The following is a 21,904-nucleotide window of genomic DNA, read 5'->3' on the forward strand; positions in this document are numbered from 1 at the left end:
TGTGAAATCTGGACTGAAACATGAGCCAAAATAAACCTCTCCTCCTTTAAGTTGGGAGGGTCAGTGTCTTGTCCCAACAACATAAAAGTGATTAACACAATCCCTGTTGTTTTGAGCAGGGTCTTGCTCGGTTGCCCAAGCTGGCCTTGAACTTGGTATCTTCCTGCCTCGGTCTTCTGAGCTGGGATTACAGTTGGGCACCACTATGCCCAACCAAGAAATAATTAATGCCTGCCCGCTGATTACATACCTGATAACGTTTCCTAAATTGGTTAAACTCAAGTTGACCCGTGATCCTTCCTTCAGTCTGTCTCCTTCAGATCCTGAAGATTTCTGTCTTTCACTTCCTGCTAAATCCACCAAATTGATGCTGGATTGTTTGGTAAAGGCTCTGTCTAGAAAAACCTGTAGAAATATGCCCAGACAGATGGTCTTAGAGTGCTGCATGCATGCTGTATGGGAAGTCAACCTAGTCCACATACTTAGTTCTTCTAACTGCAGTTTAGACGCAAAAAGAAAAAAAGTTTCCCATATAAAATCATCTTTACAATGACATTTTACAGTACTGCAGTACCAGGCCCAACAGCCTTGCTTGCCTCTTCCCGTGTCTGAGAAGCTCTTTTGCAAGCAGTATTGGATACACTGATAAATTTAGTGTGTGTGTGTGTGTGTGTGTGTGTGTGTGTGTGTGTGTGCGTATAATCAATAAACTTTAAAAATATAAACCACTGTGTGAAATCTGCAAAATAAGTAATCGTTCAGGGTTGCATAGTCCTGTAGTAAAATGAACATAAATTTTAGAATTCAACAGGTTCTCTTGCAGGCTACTTGAACTTTCCTGTGCGTCACCTTTCAGCTGTAGAATGGTACCAGTACCATGTCACTGAGATGTTTGGGGCAGGGTTCAAGATAATAGGTGCAGTGGATCCAACGGGCTTGGCACGTAGTATGAGGTGTTATGCTGACCCCACTAAAGAGTATGGCAGGTGCTAAATTTCTTTCCTTGCCCATAAATAAGAAATTAAAAGCAGCATAGCAAATCACATATACAGGCTTTTTTTTTCTATTAGTTTTTTGGTATGAGGGTTGATCCCAGGGCTTTGAACATGGTAGACATGTGCTCTAGAACTGAACTACATCTCTGGCTCTTTAAAAAATAATTTTAAGGACGGTCTTACTTATTTGCCTAGGTGGCCTCAAACTTGCCATCCTCCTGCCTTGACCTCCTGAGTAGCTGGGGTTGTAGGACTATGCTAAGAAGCCCTGTCCCTCATATATAGTTTCCACATATATAAGTTTGTGCGTTTTAGTAACATTGTAAAGACAAAGGAGTAGCCCTTAAAAATTTACAAAGTTCTTTAGAATGCAGTATCTCAATCAAACCTCCCAACTTTCCTAGGGGGAGAACTATCCATCCCATTTTACAGGATAGGAAACTGAAGTCAGAGAGATCAAGTTATTTCTCAAAAATCCTAGAATTGGTAAATGAAAGAGTCAGACACAGTCCAGTGTTTGTCCATTACTCTTGGTGAGGGCAAGACAATTTTCATCGTTACTATTTTTTTTATTGTTGGTACTATGACTTGGAGGACAGAGGTGGTATAATCATCGCTAACTATAACATTCACCCAAAATATGTGAATGATCATTTCTAGATCAAACAGGATATTGTATAGATCACTCCTGATACTCACCAAAGAATATGGAAGAGAAAAGTTCTCTCTAGTTTATCAAAGACTTTACTTAGTGGAGTGTGATGTGGATTATTTAGTTCCAAAGAATTAACTTGGTACCAGAAGTCAAAAAGGTACTTCAGTGTCTTGAGGGGCCCAGGGCTCATGGATCTGAAAGCTTGGCCTTATACTGGTGATGCATGGACTCATTCCTAACAAAATTCTCCAAGATAAACCAGGGAGTCACTCTAAAATCTTCAGTCTACTCCTGGGTCAATGTGGGATAGAAATTCTTTTCCTCAGAGCATGCCATTTGCTTGAGGGAAAACAGCCGGCTATGGGTACTTTTGGGGTCTAGCAGTTGCGTGACCACCCCACTTATCAGTAATGGGCTAACTTGGGCCAGGACAGGGCAGAAATGTTGAGGAGGGGCAGGAAAAAAGCAAGTACCTCACTTTTTCTTGTTTCTGACCTCACAGTGTAGAAGTGGCCACCTTAGTCCAGGGTCAGATCTAGAAGGATTCCCTAACATCCACCATATTGTGCCACTGGGAACCCTGGCAGAGGTTGGTCCTGCAAGGATGCAGGACTGGGGAATGCACTGGACTCACCTGCTTGAACTGAATGGTGGTTACCATGTGGGACCGGCTGCTGCTGGCATTCATGTTGGTTGAAGCTGTGGTCCTGATTCTTGTTCCTTGTTCCATCAGCTTTTCAATTTGAGCATAGTTCTTGCAAGGCACAGACTTCAGACCTTCCACATAAAAGCCCAGGTGGTGATCTTCCCTGAGTTTTAGTCCCCCAGGCTTTTTGGTGCTGGAGAGCAAGTCTCTTATCTGTAGAAAAGAAGAAACAATGTAAATTTCAAGAAAATTTTGCTGCTCTATCCCTGCCTACCATAGAGTAAGTGTTCAACTAGATATCCAGTGGATGAATAACTAAATATTAAACTGCTGTAGATACCAGACAACCTCATAAATGAACTAAGTAAGAAACAGGGATGTAGGTAAACAAGAAAATAGGGAAAATCAGTTTTAACTAGCAAACCAGAGGCCTAATTTTAAAAAGTATTTTTAAAACATTTTAGAGATGTGTTTTATTCCCCACCGCCCAGTACTGGGGATCAAACTGAGGATCTTGCGCTTGCAAGGCGGTCACAATGCCCCTGAACTAAATCCCCAGCCCATGCTTTATTATTTTTAAAGTAACTCAACAAAACTTCCAAAAAACAAAAAAACCCAAAACTTTGAGGGTCATCTGTGTCCACACTCACCCTAACACGCAGTCACTGCATGGGGAGTGCTGGCCAGGAGCACGCTGGAGGGCTGGCTGACCATTATCAGTGCTGGACACAGGGGACAAGACACCCAGTGTCAACAGCTGTCTGAATTTAAAAGATGCTTTTAGAAATTCTGTGCTTGGAAAGGGAGGAGATGGCAGAACGGAAGTACCATGTGTGAGTCAGCAATGGAGAAGGAGGAGGAGAAAGTATTTCACTGTGCAGCGACGGTGAGGAAGTGTCCTGGGAGCTGACAGACATGCAGAAGGGAACGTGACACAGCGGTCTCCAGGCAGCAAGTGTCTGAGTCAAGTGACCCAGGGGAAGCTACGGTCCACACAAGTCCTGCCCCAGCCTGGGAGAGGTCAACACACCGCTGTTATCTCAGCTTGTCCAGTGAGAAGCAGAAAATGGCCACAGTCCGATAACTGCCCTACGCAGCACTCGGGGAGGTTGAGGCAGGAAGGCCACAAGTTCCAGCCCAGCCTGGTCGACACAGTGGGTTAGTGAGACCCTGTCACAAAATAAGACATTAAAAAACTCAAAAGGCTAGTGATGTAGCTCCATATTAGAGCACTTGCCCAGCATGTACTAGGCCTTGGGTTCTACTTCCAGCGCTGCCAACAAGGAAGGAAGGAATGAAAGGAGGAGAGGAGGGAGGAAAGCCATACCTGCCACTTACGATAAGCTGGAGCGGCAGGAATGGCGGGGGGGTCAACTCCAGGATGAAGGGCCTGTCTGAAGGGTAGGGATTGGGAGTCCCGAGGGTAATCAGGATGCAGAAAGTCACTTAGGCTTGTGAGAAAACATAATCTCTAATGCTGGGAGTGTACCTGGTGGTAGTGCATGCTTAGCAGGTACAAGGCCCCAGAGTTGATCCCCAGTGCTACCCTCCACCCCTGGAAATAAAAAAGAGAAAAGAAAACATAATCTCCATTACCTGTTCGTTGTAAATTTCCAGCATACTGAATGTAACCTGTGTAGAGAATAATACAAGTAAATAGTCTCTTACAAGGGTCATCTCTGAGCAGGCGTGATGGTGCACGCCTGTAATCTCAGCGCTCAAGAGGCCGAGGCAGGAGGATCGCTGTGAGTTCGAGACCAGCCTGGACTACATAGTGAGTTTCAGGGCAGTCTCAACTACATAGTGAGACCCTGTCCCAAAAAACCAAAGAAAGAAAAAAAAAGGTCATCTTCGGTGGGGAAAATGTGATATGGAAACAACAGAAATGTCCAACAAACAGAAAAGCTACTATCAATACAGGAAGCCCTATTCCAACACGCCATGGGTTCTCAAGTAATTTTTATGTCATTAGATAAGTTATTGATACACGTTTTAAACAGACACAGAACAGTATGCATGTGTGCTTTCGTCTCAATCTGTCACCCTCGGTCTGACCAGATGTGGAGGTAAAGATTGATTTTTACCCTCTCGTGGTTCTTGACTATTGCTAGAAACTCTTGAGCAGGACTGGGAAAATCTGGGTGGTTTTAGTTCAGAGAAAAAGCCTGAAATCTGCTACCCCGCACCCCTGGAAAGGCCAGCCTGTCTGCTGAGTTTGCCAATCAACTCTCATTGCCTTGGAGCTTCCACAAACAGCTTCAGAGCGCTTCTGTCAAACTGGCCCAATGGCCAAAGGTTAACAGACAGGAAAGTCCCTAATATGATGACAGTGATCAAAGCAAACATATTGACTTGGGAGGCTGAGGCAGGAGGATCGCTGTGAGTTTGAGACCACCCTGGGCTATACAAGCAAATTTCAGGTCAGTCTCAACTACATAGTGAGACCCTGTCTCAAAAAACAAACAAAACAAAACAAAGCAAATACATTGAAAAGAGGAACTCAAAGAACACAGGCAATGTGTAGACAACATTTTAAAAAGTACTATAATTAATAGCTTCAAAGAGAAGCCATTTTGTGGATATAATCCACAAAGAGTATGCTATTTTTATGCTAATTTTTAAAAGACAGAATAAGCAGGAGTGCTTTTATTTATTTATTTCTGGTACCAGGGATCAATCTTGGGTCCTTGCGCTTGCGAGGCAGGCAACGGAACCGCTGAGCTCAATCCTTGGCCCAAGCAGGAGTGTTTTTAAATTAAATTTATGAATGATATAGCCCAAGATAAAAAATGTAGAGGAATATAGTTGAGGGGATCTTTTAGAAGGCAGAACAAAAAGACCAAGAAGTGGAAATTAGACACTAGAAGGTAATAAAATTATAGGACATGAGGTTCACAGTCCAATTAGCAAGTCCAGAAATGGGAAACAGAAGAAATACAGGGGAGAAAAAAGCTATGATAAATAATACTAGAAACGATTTCTAGAATCGAAGGACAGAAATCTCCACATTGTAAAGATGCCCTGAGCATCCAGAACGCTGAATGAGAAAAGACACATGAAGACATCAAGCAAAAAAAAAAAAAAAGAGAGAGAGAAGATCCTCAAAACTGCTGAAGAGAGACTGAGCACAGAAAGGTTCACACAAGGAAAGTGAAACTCAGACTGGCAACAGACTTCTCTGCAGTAATATTGGAAATTAAAAGATAATGGAAAGATGTTCAATATTTTAAGAGCTACAACTCTATTCTGAGTACACTGCAAGTGTGGAGGTAAGAAAAGATAATATCTGCTGTGTGGAGGATAAAAACTGCTGAAGAGAGACTGAGCACAGAAAGGTTCACACAAGGAAAGTGAAACTCAGACTGGCAACAGACTTCTCTGCAGTAATATTGGAAATTAAAAGATAATGGAAAGATGTTCAATATTAAAAGAGCTACAACTCTATTCTGAGTACACTGCAAGTGTGGAGGTAAGAAAAGATAATATCTGCTGTGTGGAGGATACAAACAAATGTATGTCGGATGTACCTTTTCTGAGGAAGTTGCGGCAAAAAGAGAGAATAAGCCAAAAAGGAATACATTGCTAAGAGTCAGAAGCCAACAGAGAACAGTGTTGAAGTAAAATTCCAGATTGGCATTAGCAACAAGCCTGGAGAAACACTGCTTGAAACCGTAAAGAATAGAACACTCCTTCTCAAGAAAAATGGGTAGAACCAAGGAAAATAAGAAAATTAATGTGATCGAGGATATAGAAAATATTACTAAATATACTTAACAGGGATTTAGAGCATTTAGGAAATGGGTTTACAGAAAACTAGATATGACTAGATAAGTCAAAGGCAACTAAAAACTACAAGAGAAACAAAAAATAGAAAAGATGTATGCATTACTTGGTTCACCAGTAAACAATGTTTGCACAAATAGTAATCACTATAGATTTAAAATGTTAATAAAAAAAGTTAAGAGTCCCTGATTTAAGAACGAGTTCCATTCTGGGAGAATGTTTGTAACTCAGATTTGTTCATAAGTCCAACAAAGTGACTTCTCTGGCACAGCAGATTTCATGTCCCATGATCTTGTCCTTGTTCTTTAGGATTGTGCCAAGCTGGGCGTGGTGGCAAACGCCTGTAATCCCAGCACTCAGGAGGCTGAGGTTGAGGCAGGAGGATTTCTGTGAGTCCGAGACCAGCCTGGGCTACATAGTGAGTTCCAGGTCAGTCTCAACTACATAGTGAGACCTTGTCTCAAAAACAAAACAAAACAAAAAACCCCCAAAACAAGAAACACCCCAAAAAAGAATTGTGCCAGTGGTTGAATGGTTCATGTTCTAAGAACAAGCAATGTGAGCCATCTTTTTGCCTTGTTCTTATCTGTCAATTATTTTCACTTTTTTTCCACATGGTTATCACTTTGCACTTCCTAGCAGTGCCTTCCACATCACCACTGCTTTCCGTCTTGCTTCTGAGTTCGAGGCCAGCTGGGCTGCATAAAGAGACTCTGTCTCAAAAGCCATGCAAACAAAAAGAAAAATACGATGAAAAATGAGAAAGCAATGTTGAATCTTCCTAACACCAATTTAGTTTCTTTTGCCATTTTGAGATTATGCTTACAGGTATTTGTTGTCATTTTGCGATCATATTTTCAGGTTGATCATGTTAATGGTTACACTATCTTGAAAATACTACAAACCATCTTTCTGAATCTAAAAGTGAATCTTGAATCTTCTGTGCCAAAGCAAAAAAAATTACACTAGGACAAATAAGTAACAAACTAATACTGGGAGAGCTCTGGTGTAGCTCAGTGGCAGAGCATTGGCTTGGGTTTGATCCCCAGCACTAAAAAAAAAGAAAAGAAAAAAGAATGTCCTTGGGTTTGCCTCTGAAGAAAATGACAGTCAACATCTTTGCCTAGAATATGATTCTGTAAACATATAAACGTTTTGGTATGGAAAGAGGGGCGCAGGTCAGGGGCAGAGCGTGTGCTTAGCAGGCCTTAGGTCTTAGGTTCAATCCCCAGTACAGGAAAAAACAAAACCCAAGCCCCAACATGACGACAAAACCCGAAATAAAAGTGTCGACAACTTGCACCTGGGGGAGGGGTTCAAAATGAAACGAGTCATTCTTCGAAGACGAGATGTTAGAACAATGCCTACCTGGTATTCTTGATTTCTCTCCTGCTTCTCAATCGTTCGAAAGAGCTCTTCACACACACTTGGAAGAATGCCCTTGTCTGCACCGAAGCCAATCATGGAGTAGCTCTTTCCGGAGCCCGTCTGCCCGTAGGCCAGAAGGGTAGCATTGTAGCCCTGCCAAGCGCTGTCCAGAATCCCCCTTCCGATGTCACGGAAAACGTCTCTCTGAGGGAAGGTGACAGGGGTGGTGCCAGCAAAGCCAGCGGCGCCTATCTGCGCGCTCCCCTCCTCTCACAGTACTCGTGAAGTCTAAAACAGGCAGGTTAAATAAACTGCACCTTAATTAGTATCATATGACCTGCTCGGAGCACAGCTGTGACGCTCTCTTAGCTCCAACAGGTGAAACCGGAAGCCAAAAAGGGATCTGTCAATTGGAAAGGCCCTGCTCGCTCACCTTCCAGGCCCCTCAGGTGCCTCTTGAGCTGCCAGTATCCATCAGTGATGAATTTGTTTATTTGTAGCCTTAACAAAACGTGGCTCGGGGGCCGGGGATTTAGCTCAGCGGTTTGGTGGCCTGCCTTGCTAAGCGCAAGGACCCGCGTTTAACTCCCAGTACCAAAACAAGCAAACAAAAAAACATGGCTCGGTCTTTAAAATTAAGCAACTAGACAAAAAAAAATTTCAAGGCACTGAGATCTGTCAAAGCATTTTGTTTTTGGTACTGGAAATCGAACTCAGGCTTATCAGGCAGGCAGTGGCACCACCAAGCTAAATCCCCGGCCCTACAGTACACTCTAAAATAACGACAAAAGGCCGGGGAGAGTTTCTCCGGCCTGCCTTGCAAGTACAAAGGCCTGAGTTCAGTCCCTGGTACTACACACACACACACACACACACAAAATCGCCTGCCTTGCAAGGTCCCAAGTTCGAAGCCTGGTACCACAAAAATAAATAAATAAAATAAAATAAAATAATGACAAGAAAGCCAGGCATGGTGGCACCTGCCTGTAATCCAGAACTCGGGAGGCTGAGCCAGAAGGATTGCCATGAGTTTGAGGCCAACCTGAACTACATAATGAGACCCTGTCTCAAAAAAACAAACAGGGCTAGGGATTTAGCTTAGTGGTGCTGTGCCTGTCTTGTCATCCCAAGGTCCTGATTTTGATCCCTGGTACCAGAAAATAAAAACAAAACAAAACAAATTGACAAAGTATAATATATCACACGTGTACAGCAATAACATAGTCATTTATTGTAACTTATCAAGGGTTATATATTGTACATAATTCTATCACTATACTTGTATATAACTAGCAGCACAGATTTTTCTTTTACACCAGCATCATCACAAAGACAGGAGTAATGCATTGTCAGTGACATCAGGACAGCTAGGACCTCACCAAACAGTGGGGACTTTTTAGCTCCATTATAACCTTTTTTTTTTTTTAGTACTGGGAATTGAACTCAGGACCTTGAGTTTATGAGGCAGGCACAGTGCCACTGAGCTAAATCCCTGGCCCTCTTCATTTCTAATCTTCATATTTTATATCCTTTTTTCTTAGATAGGTCTTACTAGGTGTTTATCAATTTTATTTATCATTTCTGAGAAATAGATTTTGGTTTCATTGATTTTTCTCACTGTTTTACACTTCATATTGAATTATTATGGCTATTTACTTTTTTCTGCTATTACTTTTTTCCATTTTCTGCTTCACTTGTTTAATTTCTTCTTTTTCCCCCAAACTTTTAGGTAGAGGCTTACACTGATTAGAGATTATTCTCTAATATAAGCTTTAGTGCTCTGCAGAGCCTCCTCTAAGCCCTGTTTTAGTTATGTCCCCCAGATTCTGATAGGTGTTTTGATTTTTATTCAGCTCAGAATATTTTGTGATTTCTGTCTGAGTCCGCCTGGTGATGCTGTAACAGACCCCGTAGACTGGGAACTTTACAGTGGACGGGAATGGGCGGCCTCGCACTTCTCCGGGGCGCAGGGAGAAGCCTTCTCCGTTAGTCCTCTCGTGGCGAGGGGAGACCGGCGCCAGTCTCACCTGCTGACCGACCGCGAACCCAGGCCCCGACAATCGCACTGATGCCCTGAGGTGGCCCACGCAGCCCAAGGCCCCACTCAGCACCACTGCCCCGGAGCTCGGAGGGACACAATCAAACCTCGGAGATTTCCCTTGCAATGCTTAAAGATGCCACCCAGGGATTATTTAGAACCTGACACTTTCCAAATATCTTTCTCTTATTTCCTTCTGGTTTACGATGTGGTCAGAGAATGACATGATTCAGTCACTTTATGTTTATTCAGACTAGTTTTATGATCCGGAATACGGTCCATTAGGATGAAGGTAAATATATCTATTTGCACTTAATGGGATGTTCAACGTTGTGGTCAAGTGTTCTAAAAATGTAATTACCAAGTAGCTTAACACTGTTTTCTCAGTCTTCTAATAAAACTACTGATTTTTACATTAGTTACTGAGATAGAAGTGTTGAAGTCACAAAACACTATCACAGACTTGTCCGAACTTCTTCCTTTTATCGATTTTGGCCGTGCACTTTGAATTTCAGTTACTAGGTGCACGGCCATACATTGTGGTTGTGTCTTCTTAAAGAGACGATGCTTTATTATTATGAAAATATCTCTTGTCCTAACCTCTTGTGTACTCAGTGCACCCTATTTAGTTTTCTTTTTCTTAGTATTTTCATGAGATCTATTTCTTTCTTTATATTTAAATCAGATTTCATATAGACAGTTATGGTTGGGTCCTGCCTTTTAAATCTTATGACAATACCTACCACTTAAGTGGCACATTTGACTGTTTAATATTTGACATAGTTATCATTAAACCTCACTTATGATTTGTATCCTACTTATCTCCTCTTCTCTTGCTTTTCCAGCTGTGTTGGATTGAGAGCGTTTTATAATTTTATTTCCCCACGCACGACTCATTAGTTAGTCATCCCTCTACTTTATTTTTTCCTGATTGCTGTAAGGCTTTGTGAACTGGGACATCTGTAATCATATCGATATTTGCGTTTTCCACTCTCACTCGTGACTGGAGGGAGTGCACCGCGGAGCTCGCCAGAGGCTATGTGACACATGGTGTGATAAAATAGTCCACGAGGCCGAGAAGTCAGCACCACAGAGATTTGGGGAAAAGTGTGAAAAGGTGTTACTCCTTTCAGGATGGGTGTGGATTTTTTTTTCACAAAAAATGCTATTTTACGCTATTATGTAAAACATCATTGCTGTTGTGTATGGAATCCTAGGCTGAGTGGACAACTCTGCTTCTCTTCTGGCTTGGATACTTCTGATGGTGTATCTGCTGTCACTTGTGCTGCTCCTCTGTCTTTTTTCCTTTGTTGTTTTAAAGATTTTCTCATAATCATTGGATTACATTGGATATAATTAAAATAGGACTCATTATGTTTTCTCCATATTTATTCTGCTTATGTCTCATTAAGTGTCACAGAGCTGTGGGTTTATAGTTTCCATCAAATTTGGAAAAAGTTTAGTCATCATTTCTTCAAGTGTTTTGCTTTTTTGGGGGGAGGTACCAGGTATCGAACTCAGGACCTGGAGCTTGTGAGGCAGGCGGCAGAACCACTGAGCTAAATCCCCAGCCCTTCTTCAAGTAGTTTTGCTTCCCTTCCCTTATTCTTTTTATTTATTTATTTTTTTTTGAGACAGGTTCTCACTATGTAGTTGAGACTGACCCAGAACTCACTATGTAGGCCAGGCTGGTCTCGAACTCACAGTGATCCTCCTGCCTCAGCCTCCCGAGTGCTGGGATTACAGGTGTGAGCCACCACACCCGGCCCTTCCCTTATTCTTCACATGACTTCAGTTATAAAAAGGGCTTGAGGTAGTCTCCAGATTCCCTGAAGTTCTGTTCATTTCCTCTCTCCTAATTATTTCTGTCTGTTCCTCTTAAATAGTCCAAACATCATACCCTTTAACAAACCACCCCAAAATACCCTCTGGCCAGATTGAAAGGATCACTTCTCCACTGTACCCCACTGTGCCTCATGAGTTCTACAGCACATGTCCTTCAACATTTGAATGCACTTACTTGCCTGTCTCTACAAATAATTTGTGAGAAACTTTAAGACACAGCAATTTATAGCACATGATATCTGCTTAATAAAATAGAAGTTCTTAAATGCTGAGTATCTCACAAATTTTTCTTATTTTGCTTGGCTCAGGGAGACAAAACAATTAATTTGGCTGCCTTTCTATTTTCAAAGTATACCCATGCCTTGCCAAGTTAACTAACTTGAATGTTTAAAAATTATTTTTGTAGAAGCTGCATTTTTGGACCTTGTATTCATCTTAGAAAAAGGAATAAATTTAAGCTCAAACTCTCATATGGATTTATTCCATGGAAATACTGAAGTGCTCACAGTGTAACCTACACCAGAAAACAAGCAAATTAAAATGCTAAAAAACTTGCCGTGGAAATTGTTTTAAAAACAATTTACCTGACTTGCAAATTTACTGGTAGGATCAGCAGAAATAAGGACACCATCTTTATCCTTTTGAAATCCATTGTGAGACCAATATGCCAGATCAAAAGTAAATGTCTTCACATGCCCTGGATTCTTGGGGTCTTGTATGGTGGTAGTAGCCCTGGAATCCATGGAAATCACACATTTGCTCCCAGAATTCTTCTCTCTCTGCAGTCAAATTACAAAATCAAGGTCATAGTTTGTCTTTGCTATCCAAGTTAATTGTTTGGTAAGTCTTTATACCTAGTAGGAAGTTAAGCTAGGAATTTTTTTCCTTAAAAGTCTTAGCAGCTTATACGAGAAGTGATGGTTCCTGTAATCCCTCTGAACTTTTGAAGGTCTTGCCTCAAGTCTTTTTAACTTCCTGAGAAGAGCTGGATCTTTAACACACAGCCAGACTAATAGCAACAATTGCAGCAGTGGCCAGGCATGGTGGCGCACACCTGTAATCCCAACACTCAGGAGGCTGAGGCAGGAGGATCACTGTGAGCTCAAGACCAGCCTGGGCTACATAGTAAGTTCCAGGTCAGTCTCAGCTACATAGTGAGACCCTGTCTCAAAAACAAACAAACAAAAATGGGCAACTAAAATAAACAGACATTTCTCAGAAGTACATATAGTCAATAAATACATGAAGACTTTTAACATCTCTGGCTATTAGAAAAAGGCAAGTTAAAACTACACTAAGATTCCATCTTCCTCCAGAAAGAATAGCTATCATCAAAAAAGCAAATAATCAACAAATGCTGGTGAGGCTATGGGGGGCAAAGGAGCTCTTCTGCATCATTGGTGGGAATGCAAACTAGTGAAACCACTATGGCAATCTGTACAGAGATTTATCACTAGAAACAGATATTCCACTTGACCCAGGTATTCCCCCTCTAGGTATCTTCCTGAAAGAGTTAAAGACATCATATTACAGTGATACAAGCACACCAATGTTTATAGCAGCACGACTCATGATAGCTAAGTCTTGGAAGCAGTCTATATGTCCATCCGCAGATGAATGAACAGATGCACCTCGAGACCACGTTAAATGAAGTCAGACACACAAGCTTAAATATTGCGTAGTTTCTCTTATATGAGGACCCCAACGTATACAGATGTGCAAAACAGAAGATAGATGATAGGAAGTAGGGAGATCTTTTTCAAATAGGAAAGGGATAAAAAATTGGAGTGGGGAGGAGTGGAGGGAAGGGGAAAATTAAGATGCTATGTACATGTATGACTTCCCCATGAGAAACATAATCATTGTGTAATGCAAAATGTACTCATAAAAATTAAAATTAAAAAAAGAGAGAAGGGAGCCATGTGGGACGGAGATGGTTTCATAGCAGGAAGCATTTGAAAAAGCAAATATTTTAGAGTTCAGGCTCCGGATCCTCTTCTACCAGGTGGGTCAAAGCAATTAGATGTCACCAGTACAGCAGATGGAGGGTTGGGCTCTCTGGCAGGGACACGGACAAAAGTCACCTTTAGGTTTTTCTTAATTACAGTTCTGGAAAGAGCCGAGACTAAACACACCTCGTAGAACAGCAGTTTCTAGCAGAGTGTGATGCCCTAAAGCACGTGTAGCCACTGTGAGAAACTTCCCTGGTCACAGTGTGAGCTGGCCCTCCTCTTAGGGGAGGGTGGACTGCCTATTATAAGGGCATCCATCCAACTTAAAGTGGCATCTGTATTTATGACAGAGTCCTCTCCAACAGCATAAGAATTCCCAAGCTGTGGACAGTGCTGGGCTCAGTGACTATGAAACCACCTTACCATCCCGGATGACTGCTGGGTCTATGATCACACAAGTGTAAGCAGGGGTAGCCCCCATTCCTGAAAACACTTGGTATATAGAGCCCAGTGTCTGTACTACCACTGCCCCTGGCCACCGCCCAGCTTAGATGGACACCATCAGAGCAGCTGCTGGGCAGAGCTGTGGGTGGTATGACTGGTAGTTACTCGTGAGTCATGGCCACTGGCTGTTTGTAGTGACTATTGGGCAGTGTACTGAGGCCTTTGTGTTGTGAATGAGTTTCTACTGGGAAGTTCCCTCAAGGGTGCCATCATGTGGCACCAATGTGGGAACAGCTCCGCAAACCAGGCACAAATGACTTTGTCATGTAACACCTCGTGCTAAGACCTCTCCTTCTGGAAATATGGAGGCAGATGCTGTGCGTGACCAAGGTGCGGGCCCAGGCAGCAGACCTAACAGGCCTGGTGGTTGTGTAGTGACAGTAGATATAGAAGTGCTAAAGGATAGAACATAGCCAAGGGACAGAATTGCCCCCCAAGATTGTGACTTGGTGGCAGCCACGACGCAGTAGCAGGTGTCCTTATGTTGTTGAACGTAACATCCCTGTTGTTGAACCCACAAAGGGAAACACAGCACTGACCAACCTGAGAGGGACTGGCAGGTTATGTTTGTCCTTTGGCGAAGAACAAAATGCCTTAACCTGTGTAGTCACAGCTACCGGCCTTATGTAAGCCTTCACTGGTGAGAACTACGACTGCCACTGTCAAAGGTCTTTAGAAGTTACCTGTGCTACATGGGTCCCCGTGCCACGTGACAGTGGTTGGGGCACCTATTTCAGAGGACATGCTGCCCAGAATTGGGCCTAAACACATGGTATGTCATTGTACTTTCCTCTACCACTTAATGCTCAGGCAGAGGGCCGCAGTGAAAACCAGCTTAGTAAAGCCCCTATCAGGCAAACCAAACTTCCTTGGCTGAAGTCCTTGGAGAAGCATTATTAACCTTAAATACCCTACAGCTGGCACGAGTGCCTAGGAGCGCCTGACCCTGCCTCAGCCCACGTGTCCACATCCAGATGCCGTCCTGCCAGAAAGTTGATGCAGACAGAAAGCACTTCTAATTTACACTGCAACCGCTGAATTTTGGGAGTTCTGTGGGGGTTCAAGTGGTTTATTTCCTCCTGGATGAATCAGCTATTTCTTGCATAACGTGAGGCATCTCTGGCCTTGCTAACTTGTTCCACTGGATCCTGTTGGACTCTGGACCCTTACGATGAATGAGCTAAAGAAAATCTCTCTGGGCACCACAGTTGGCCTCTGGCTTGGTATGCGTTTTGATGTGAGTTTCAGAGATCACTCCTGGACCCTGTCCTGTCGGTTATTGTGTGTAGTATGTATGCTCCACACCAGCTCCCAGCTGTTGCCGTGTGGTCTGGATGGTAGTGTCTTGCCTGATGGCACAGGTTTACAAGTGCCTCTAAAAGCATCAGTTTATTTTAGCTCCCAGTTGTGGTCTTTTGTTTTCCCTGAAACTTGTGTGGTTATAAAGACAAAATGTGTACATATGCCCGGTTCTACACACCTCATACCACCTATGAAGACCCAAGTGGATGCCGTATGTGATCCTGGCCATTCTATGGGAGTCATATAGGTTACTGGTTTGTTTCCTGGGGCTCCTCGTGGGAAAAAACTATTTATATAATCATCTCTTCCTGCATGTTACTCTACCAGTGCTGTGGACACCATGTACCTGCTGACCAAATGCCATATGGCATGCTGCATACGTAATGCTAAACATCTTGCAGGTTCAGGGCACAGGGCAGAAGAGGGTGGCACACGAGATTCTGAGTGTCAGTGATGAGGGTGAAAGGCAGGGATTCAGCTTGATGGAACTGCAGGTGTCACCACTAACATGGCCATGGAGCCATCCCGGTTGGCTTCCCCTAGTTTCCCAGTACATTCTAACAAACAAACAAACATCAAATAGTAGCATTTTATGATCAGACCCTGGCACAGTTAATACTAGGCAGGTACCTAACATCTTTACGCCTAGAGATAAACTGAATACATTCCAGCTTGGATGAAGTCACATTCGTCCCAACAGCTTTGTACATCCCCTTCCTCTGATGCAAATCACAAGGATCCACTCACTAGGTCTGGCTATTGCTCAGGACCATAACTCTCACTCCACAATCCTGGGTGTTTCTGCTTTTTTCTTGGGTCTCACACCTTGTGGATGATCTTCCCACATGGGGACAGGGTTATCCTCAAACACGAGTTCAGTAATAAACCCCAGACATCTAAGGTTAACTGATCATCCAATTGAGAAAGAAGTCTTTCCAAGAATGTGCCAGAACTGTGTCCATGTGCGAAAGAATGAACTTGAACCCTTACCTCAAACTCTACGTAGAAATGATCTCAAAGTAGATATAAAATATAAGAGCTAATACTATAAAACCTTAAAGGAAAAAAAGCAGAAGTAAATCTTTCTGGCCTTGGATTGGGTAAAGGATTTAGGCGTAACTCCAAAAGCAATTAAAATAAATAGTATTTTGTCAAAATTAAAAATGTTCCTGCTTCAAAGGATGACACCAAAAACAGGAAAAACAAAGTCCACAGAATGAGAAAATTATGCAAACTGTGTATCTTATATGGAACTGTACCCAGAAATCTATAAAGATCAGCTCAGTAATTAATACAGAGACTGGATGTGGTAGTGTGCACTTGTTTCAGCTATTTGGGATGCTGAGGCAGGAGTATCACTTGAGTCCAGGAGTTTAAGGCCAGCCTGGGCAAAACAGCAAGGCCCTCTGACTCAGAAAGGCAGCTGATCTGATTAAAATAGAGCAAAGACTCTGGATATTTCTCCAAGAAACATAAGCAAGCATTAAGCGCATGAAGTAGTCAAGGAAAATCATGAGATAACACACCAATTTGGATGAATAGAATACAAAGTCAGATGACACGTACTGGCAAGACAGTGAACACACTGGAACCTCATATGCTACTGGTAGGAATGTAAAATGGTACAGCTACTTTAGAATATAATCTAGCAGGTTCTCAAATCAATGGAAGTTATCAGATGGCTCAACAACTCCATGCCTTGCTATAGAACCAAGAGAAATCAAAATACACATTTACACAAAAACCTGTACAGAAACTTTCTGAGCGTTATTTATAATGGCCAGAAACAATCCAAATGTCTATAACTGATGAGTGGATGTAGAAATTTGGTATATCTGTACAATGAAATATTAAATATTCTGCCATAAAGAATGAAATTGAGTCAGGCATGATGGCACATACCTGTAGCCTATCTTTAAAATCTTAAATCTTACATGCTACATGAAGGGGCCTTGAAAATGTGCTAAGTAAAACCATCATCATGCCACGCTCAGAAAACACCTAGAACAGATACCTATGAAGAGCAGGTTACTGATTGCTTAGGGCTGGGGGAACGGGATGAAAGGCAAAGGGACCAAGATTTTGGGGATGAAATGTCCTAAAATTGTGGTAATGGCTGCAAGTATTTGTGACTGTATTAAAAATCACTGAATGGCTACTGAGTGAATTTCATGAAGGCTCTTTGGAAAGTGTAGAGAACAGTGGTCAGGCACTACTGATGTACACCTATTATTTGTATCCCTTATTTAGAGTAACTGTGAGGCATCAGCATTTCCACCTCACAGAAAAGGAAACTGAGGGTCAGGACATCCCGCCTCTTACAAAAAGATACCATGGTTGGTTCTCTGCCTCTTTTGACAAAGGTGTCACAAAGCTGGTTCTCTGATCCCACAATAAAAACATGGACATGGAATTTGAAAACTAGGCAAAGTGTAGGTCACCCAGGCCTTGTAAACTCTTAACATCATTGTACTTTTAAGCAACTGGAAGGTTTTAAGCATGGAATTTTAAGACACTAATTTTAAGGTTGTTTTTTGAGACAGGATCTCATTATATACCACTCAGGGTGGCTTTGAGCTGTGTACCCCAGGGTAGCCTCAAAACTCCCTCCGTCTCCTCAGTGCAAGATTTTACTACTAAGTAAGAACAGATTGGGAGCAGCAAGGAGGTACTGCAATTGTACAGTGGTGGTTAGATATCCAAATTATCTTGAGTTCATTCCTTTTCTTCCTACTAATCTAATTTTGGTGGTGAATTTGAATAAAATGTAATATTTTAAAAAGTGTTCCTAAAGGTTCTATACACATGTAACTGTTAGACTGGGAATATTATCAGTGGCAGAATATGTATGTTTGCCTAAGAAACATCAGGCCCTGGGGTTTGATCCCCAGCACCCCGATCCCAACCTCAACAAAAGAAACCATTATTTTAGTCCCTATTCTCACAAATCTTTTTCACTAGCTACTTAAAACTCAGAGTTCACTATTCTAGCAATAGTAGAGGCCAGTGGGGGGGGGAATCTGTGGGGAAAATGTCCTGAGCATTACTGAAGGATTGGATTAGAAAAGCTTTTTTGGGGGGGGTAAACATTTACTAGTCAGTTTTGGGCATATTTTGATCAGTGACTAAGAAAGCACACCACTTTAGAAGCTTTAAACAGCTGCTACACTTAAACCTTGGTTATATGCATAACTATTTAACTTCTAATTACATAGCTGCCTGGCTACTGAAATATTTTCCACAACACAGACAAAAAGGCACAGAAGTGGTACCAAGTGGATAAATGCAAGGCTACCTTGACGGACAAAAGAGATAAAGCATCAGGTTGTAAAAGTGAGCAACACCTCACGCAAGGCCATCATGAACTGGGGTCCCTTTTAGGTATGGCTACTGTCAAAGCCTGTGTGTGGTTCCTTGTACTATCCGTATCCAAATTTTACTGACCTTTTATAGTCATTTCAAATGCATCTTATCACAATCTTGGAAGCCATAGATATCTGTCTAGAAATAACCTGATCTTTCTCTCGGTATGTCATTTACCATACTATGAAGGTAAGTACCTTAGTCATACAAAATTATCTAGTAAGTTTACTTATGTAAGACTGTTCGCTGCTGGAGAACAAAGGTTTTTCCTGCGTCCTCAGTGTTTAGCAGTGTTTTTAATTAAAAGTATACAGCAGTCATTCAGAACTGACAATTTGCCTATAACTTACTTTTACAGAGGGAAAATATTACTTATTGAAAAATAGGCACCACACATTTATACACATTGGTTTAAAAGTCATAAACTTGACAATATACTTTTCTTGTCAATTTTTTTATTGTGCTACTTGTGCCAAGGAATGAAACTGTTTACTGAATTAGGCTTGTATCTTAATTATTCATTTAACAAATTCATTTAAATAAGTGTAATATTCCAGAAATGACAAGTAGCTTAAACACAACTTTAATAACTATCATTTTAAAAAATTAACAAAATCAGTCAGTTAAATTTTCAACAAGGCAATGAATGTAACATTTACCACTAACCTGACTAAAAGGTCGCACTCGCACTGCTACTTTCACACTGTCAGTACTTGGCATAGGCGTTCTCATCATTTTCCCGTTATCCATACTCTTATTTTGTAGAAAAATAATGTAGAAAGCACACTGCTACACTTCACACGAAAACATTAAAAGCTTAACAGCTGACAAAGGCAGTTTGTTTCTAGATGATCAATTATTAACAGTCCATTCATTACACACTATCAATTACCTGTCATAAATTATTTTACAACCCTTATTTATTGATGAATTTTATAGCCTACATCAAGTATCATTACTCAATTGCACACAGTCATACTGCAGAGGAAACGGTGCTTTTGTTCTTTCTTGTTCCACATTGACTCACACTCTCCCCATTCTTAATAATCTCTGCCTGAGGTCCTGTAATAATTTGCCAGTTTTAAAAACCTGAATAAGGGATTTTTGTGATTCAGTAGCAAGATGCTCCACAGCAAGAATATTATAAAAATTTGTTCAGACTTCTCCATGTATCAATATTAGGCACATGCAAAGTGTACCAAATAGCCATAAAACAATTTATCTCAAATTCTTTTATGAGGTTGCTAATAAGCAGTGAACCGGTCAATCTAACCTGGATAATTAGTCTCCGAATTAAGAGACTTTAAAGATAGTCTTTAAGCTTGCCGAAAAAATGTCAACATTACAGTTATCCAATGTATTACTTGGAAAATTACTCATTTGAGGTAGATTACATGAAGTGTGTGAAACTACAAAAAGGCAGCAAAATTACATGCCCATACTTCAGTTTCAACATGGTAACAGGCAACAAACAAAAATACATATTATGATTAGAAATCTTAATCACAGAATCAAAGTGCATAAATTAAAAAATAGCAACTTTAAAAAATAGCTCAATCATTCTCATTTTAAGATTGGTCTAACATTTTAACGATAGAGAATGAAAATAGGACAAAAACCACTAGCATATAAAAACTATTAAAACAGAAATCCCCTCTCAAAAATCTAACAGACACCAGCTACTGTGAAGTATATACTTTATTTAACATTCCAATAATAAGCCATATTTACATACTATAGAAATGTATGAAGTCTTAAATATAAAATAGAAAAAAATGCCTGGACTAAAAGAATCACTCCATATGGAGTTATTTTACTTACTGAAAGACCTCCTGTTTACAAAAATTTACAATAATTTATATAAATTATTTTCTTCCAAATTAGATGATTTTTAATCCACACAATTTTGATGACTTTATAAATTCATGTACATTAAAACCTTGGAAAAAAATTACAGCATTTTCCTACGTAAAACTTGCTTTGGAAGGGAAAATGGTTTCTTTCTGCCCCTTCCAACAGCTTTTCCCATTACTTCTGCAGTTTTTCTTGGCTTACTCTTTACGCCATCAACTGGGCTTGCCAAGGGAGAAATCAGCTTAATTTCTACTGGAGGAGGTGACCAAGAATGTTCCTTTTCTGTGTTTCTGAAAGAAAAGATAAAATTAAGTAAGAATAAACACATTATGTTATAAATATAACTGTTTCTCAACACTGTGAAAGAAACCTTAGGGGAAGTGCTTTCATTTTCTAAGAGAAATAATGGTTCCAAGATGTGAAGATGATACTTTAAGTCATGTAAGCTCACCTGAGGCAGAGTTAAAGTCTCACTTTAACATTTTTTGTGTAACATTTTTGTTTTCTGATTTGGCTATTTAAAAACAATCAAATTTAAAGGAAAACTTCCTTTAAATGTTGCATATATATTAATGAATTACGAGGATGGACATATACTAGTAGTCTATGGAGGTCTAGCAGGCCAGGCCCATTGAGCTATAGAAAAATGGCAATTCTTCAGCACCAACAACTGGCAAATGTATGAGTCATTTCACAAACATGAAGTAGTTTCTTAAATATATACCAAACCCATTTATCAGTAGTGTTCTTAATAGTGGTAGCCATTAAATTAGTTTTTAGAGTAAGATAAAACATTAATATTTTTAAAATTAAATACAGCCATGGCTAGCCACCACACTGAAAAAATACTGTGAAACAAATGTATCTGAAATTGAGTAATCTTCCCATGGATGTAGTTTTATTGCTAGTAGTGAAATAATTTCATGATTTTAAAGTTTATAATCATTAGTATTTGTCTTTAATAATGAAAAGGTGAACTAGCCCACTTCCCTTCCCCACTCACATCCTGCAGGTACTAAACTATCTCTGTCCACTAACCTTCTTCAAAAAGGTATGAACTTTCATGTGACAGAGAAACCCACCTTCAGCATTAAAATGTTAACAATGTTAAGGAGCCAGTGCTATAAGACACCTCAAGAGCTATCCTTTTCTGATGAGCTTAATTTCTTTCTCTCTCTCTCTCTCTCTTTTTTTTTTTGAGACAGGGTCTCACTATGTAGTTGAAACTGACCTGGAACTCACTATGTAGCCCAGGCTGGTCTCAAACTCACAGTGATCCTCCTGCCTCAGCCTCCCGAGTGCTGGGATTACAGCCATGCGCCACCACGCCTGGCCTGAGCTTAATTTCTTTTTAAATATTACTTGTCTCAATACTAATTCAGAAAAACAAATTGTTAGAGGTTACAGAACAGAAAATTAGACTTACTTGTTTGCCTGCTTTGTTCTTGTAGTCCTGATTCTCTTTACTTCTTGCTCTTCCACAGTTTCTACTGTTTTAGCATTGTCCTATGAGTTAAAGGTAAATCATAAACATTTGAAATTGGAATTGAAGTTTTAGAATTACATAGTATAGTCAAACAATTCTAATAAACTCAAGTC

General features: G+C 40.8%; 2 protein-coding genes across 3 annotated transcripts in view; both read right to left on the bottom strand.

Moving 5' to 3' along the window:
• The window catches only part of LOC104875197 (kinesin-like protein KIF28P), a 65,992-nt gene extending 46,787 nt beyond the window's left edge, over positions 1 to 19,205 (bottom strand). The window contains exons 1-6 of the mRNA XM_010642637.3: positions 19,118 to 19,205; positions 11,915 to 12,109; positions 7,448 to 7,651; positions 3,893 to 3,928; positions 2,285 to 2,509; positions 251 to 405 (exon numbers count right to left, since the gene is read on the bottom strand). Of these exons, the coding sequence (XP_010640939.1) occupies positions 251 to 405; positions 2,285 to 2,509; positions 3,893 to 3,928; positions 7,448 to 7,651; positions 11,915 to 12,109; positions 19,118 to 19,201 (899 nt within the window). The 5' untranslated portion in view covers positions 19,202 to 19,205. The remainder of the gene's footprint in view (positions 1 to 250; positions 406 to 2,284; positions 2,510 to 3,892; positions 3,929 to 7,447; positions 7,652 to 11,914; positions 12,110 to 19,117) is intronic.
• Positions 19,206 to 20,272: 1,067 nt separating this feature from the next.
• The window catches only part of Ahctf1 (AT-hook containing transcription factor 1), a 75,322-nt gene continuing 73,690 nt past the window's right edge, over positions 20,273 to 21,904 (bottom strand). The window contains exons 35-36 of one of the 2 annotated variants that reach the window (XM_010642638.3): positions 21,732 to 21,811; positions 20,273 to 20,595 (exon numbers count right to left, since the gene is read on the bottom strand). In XM_010642638.3, the coding sequence (XP_010640940.1) occupies positions 20,403 to 20,595; positions 21,732 to 21,811 (273 nt within the window). In that variant the 3' untranslated portion in view covers positions 20,273 to 20,402. The remainder of the gene's footprint in view (positions 20,596 to 21,731; positions 21,812 to 21,904) is intronic. The other variant, XM_019210427.2, reaches the window with a different exon arrangement.

The sequence above is a fragment of the Fukomys damarensis genome, unplaced genomic scaffold (assembly GCF_012274545.1).
Source record: "Fukomys damarensis isolate Sample0158 unplaced genomic scaffold, DMR_v1.0_HiC HiC_scaffold_11, whole genome shotgun sequence".
Taxonomy (NCBI): Eukaryota; Metazoa; Chordata; class Mammalia; order Rodentia; family Bathyergidae; genus Fukomys; species Fukomys damarensis.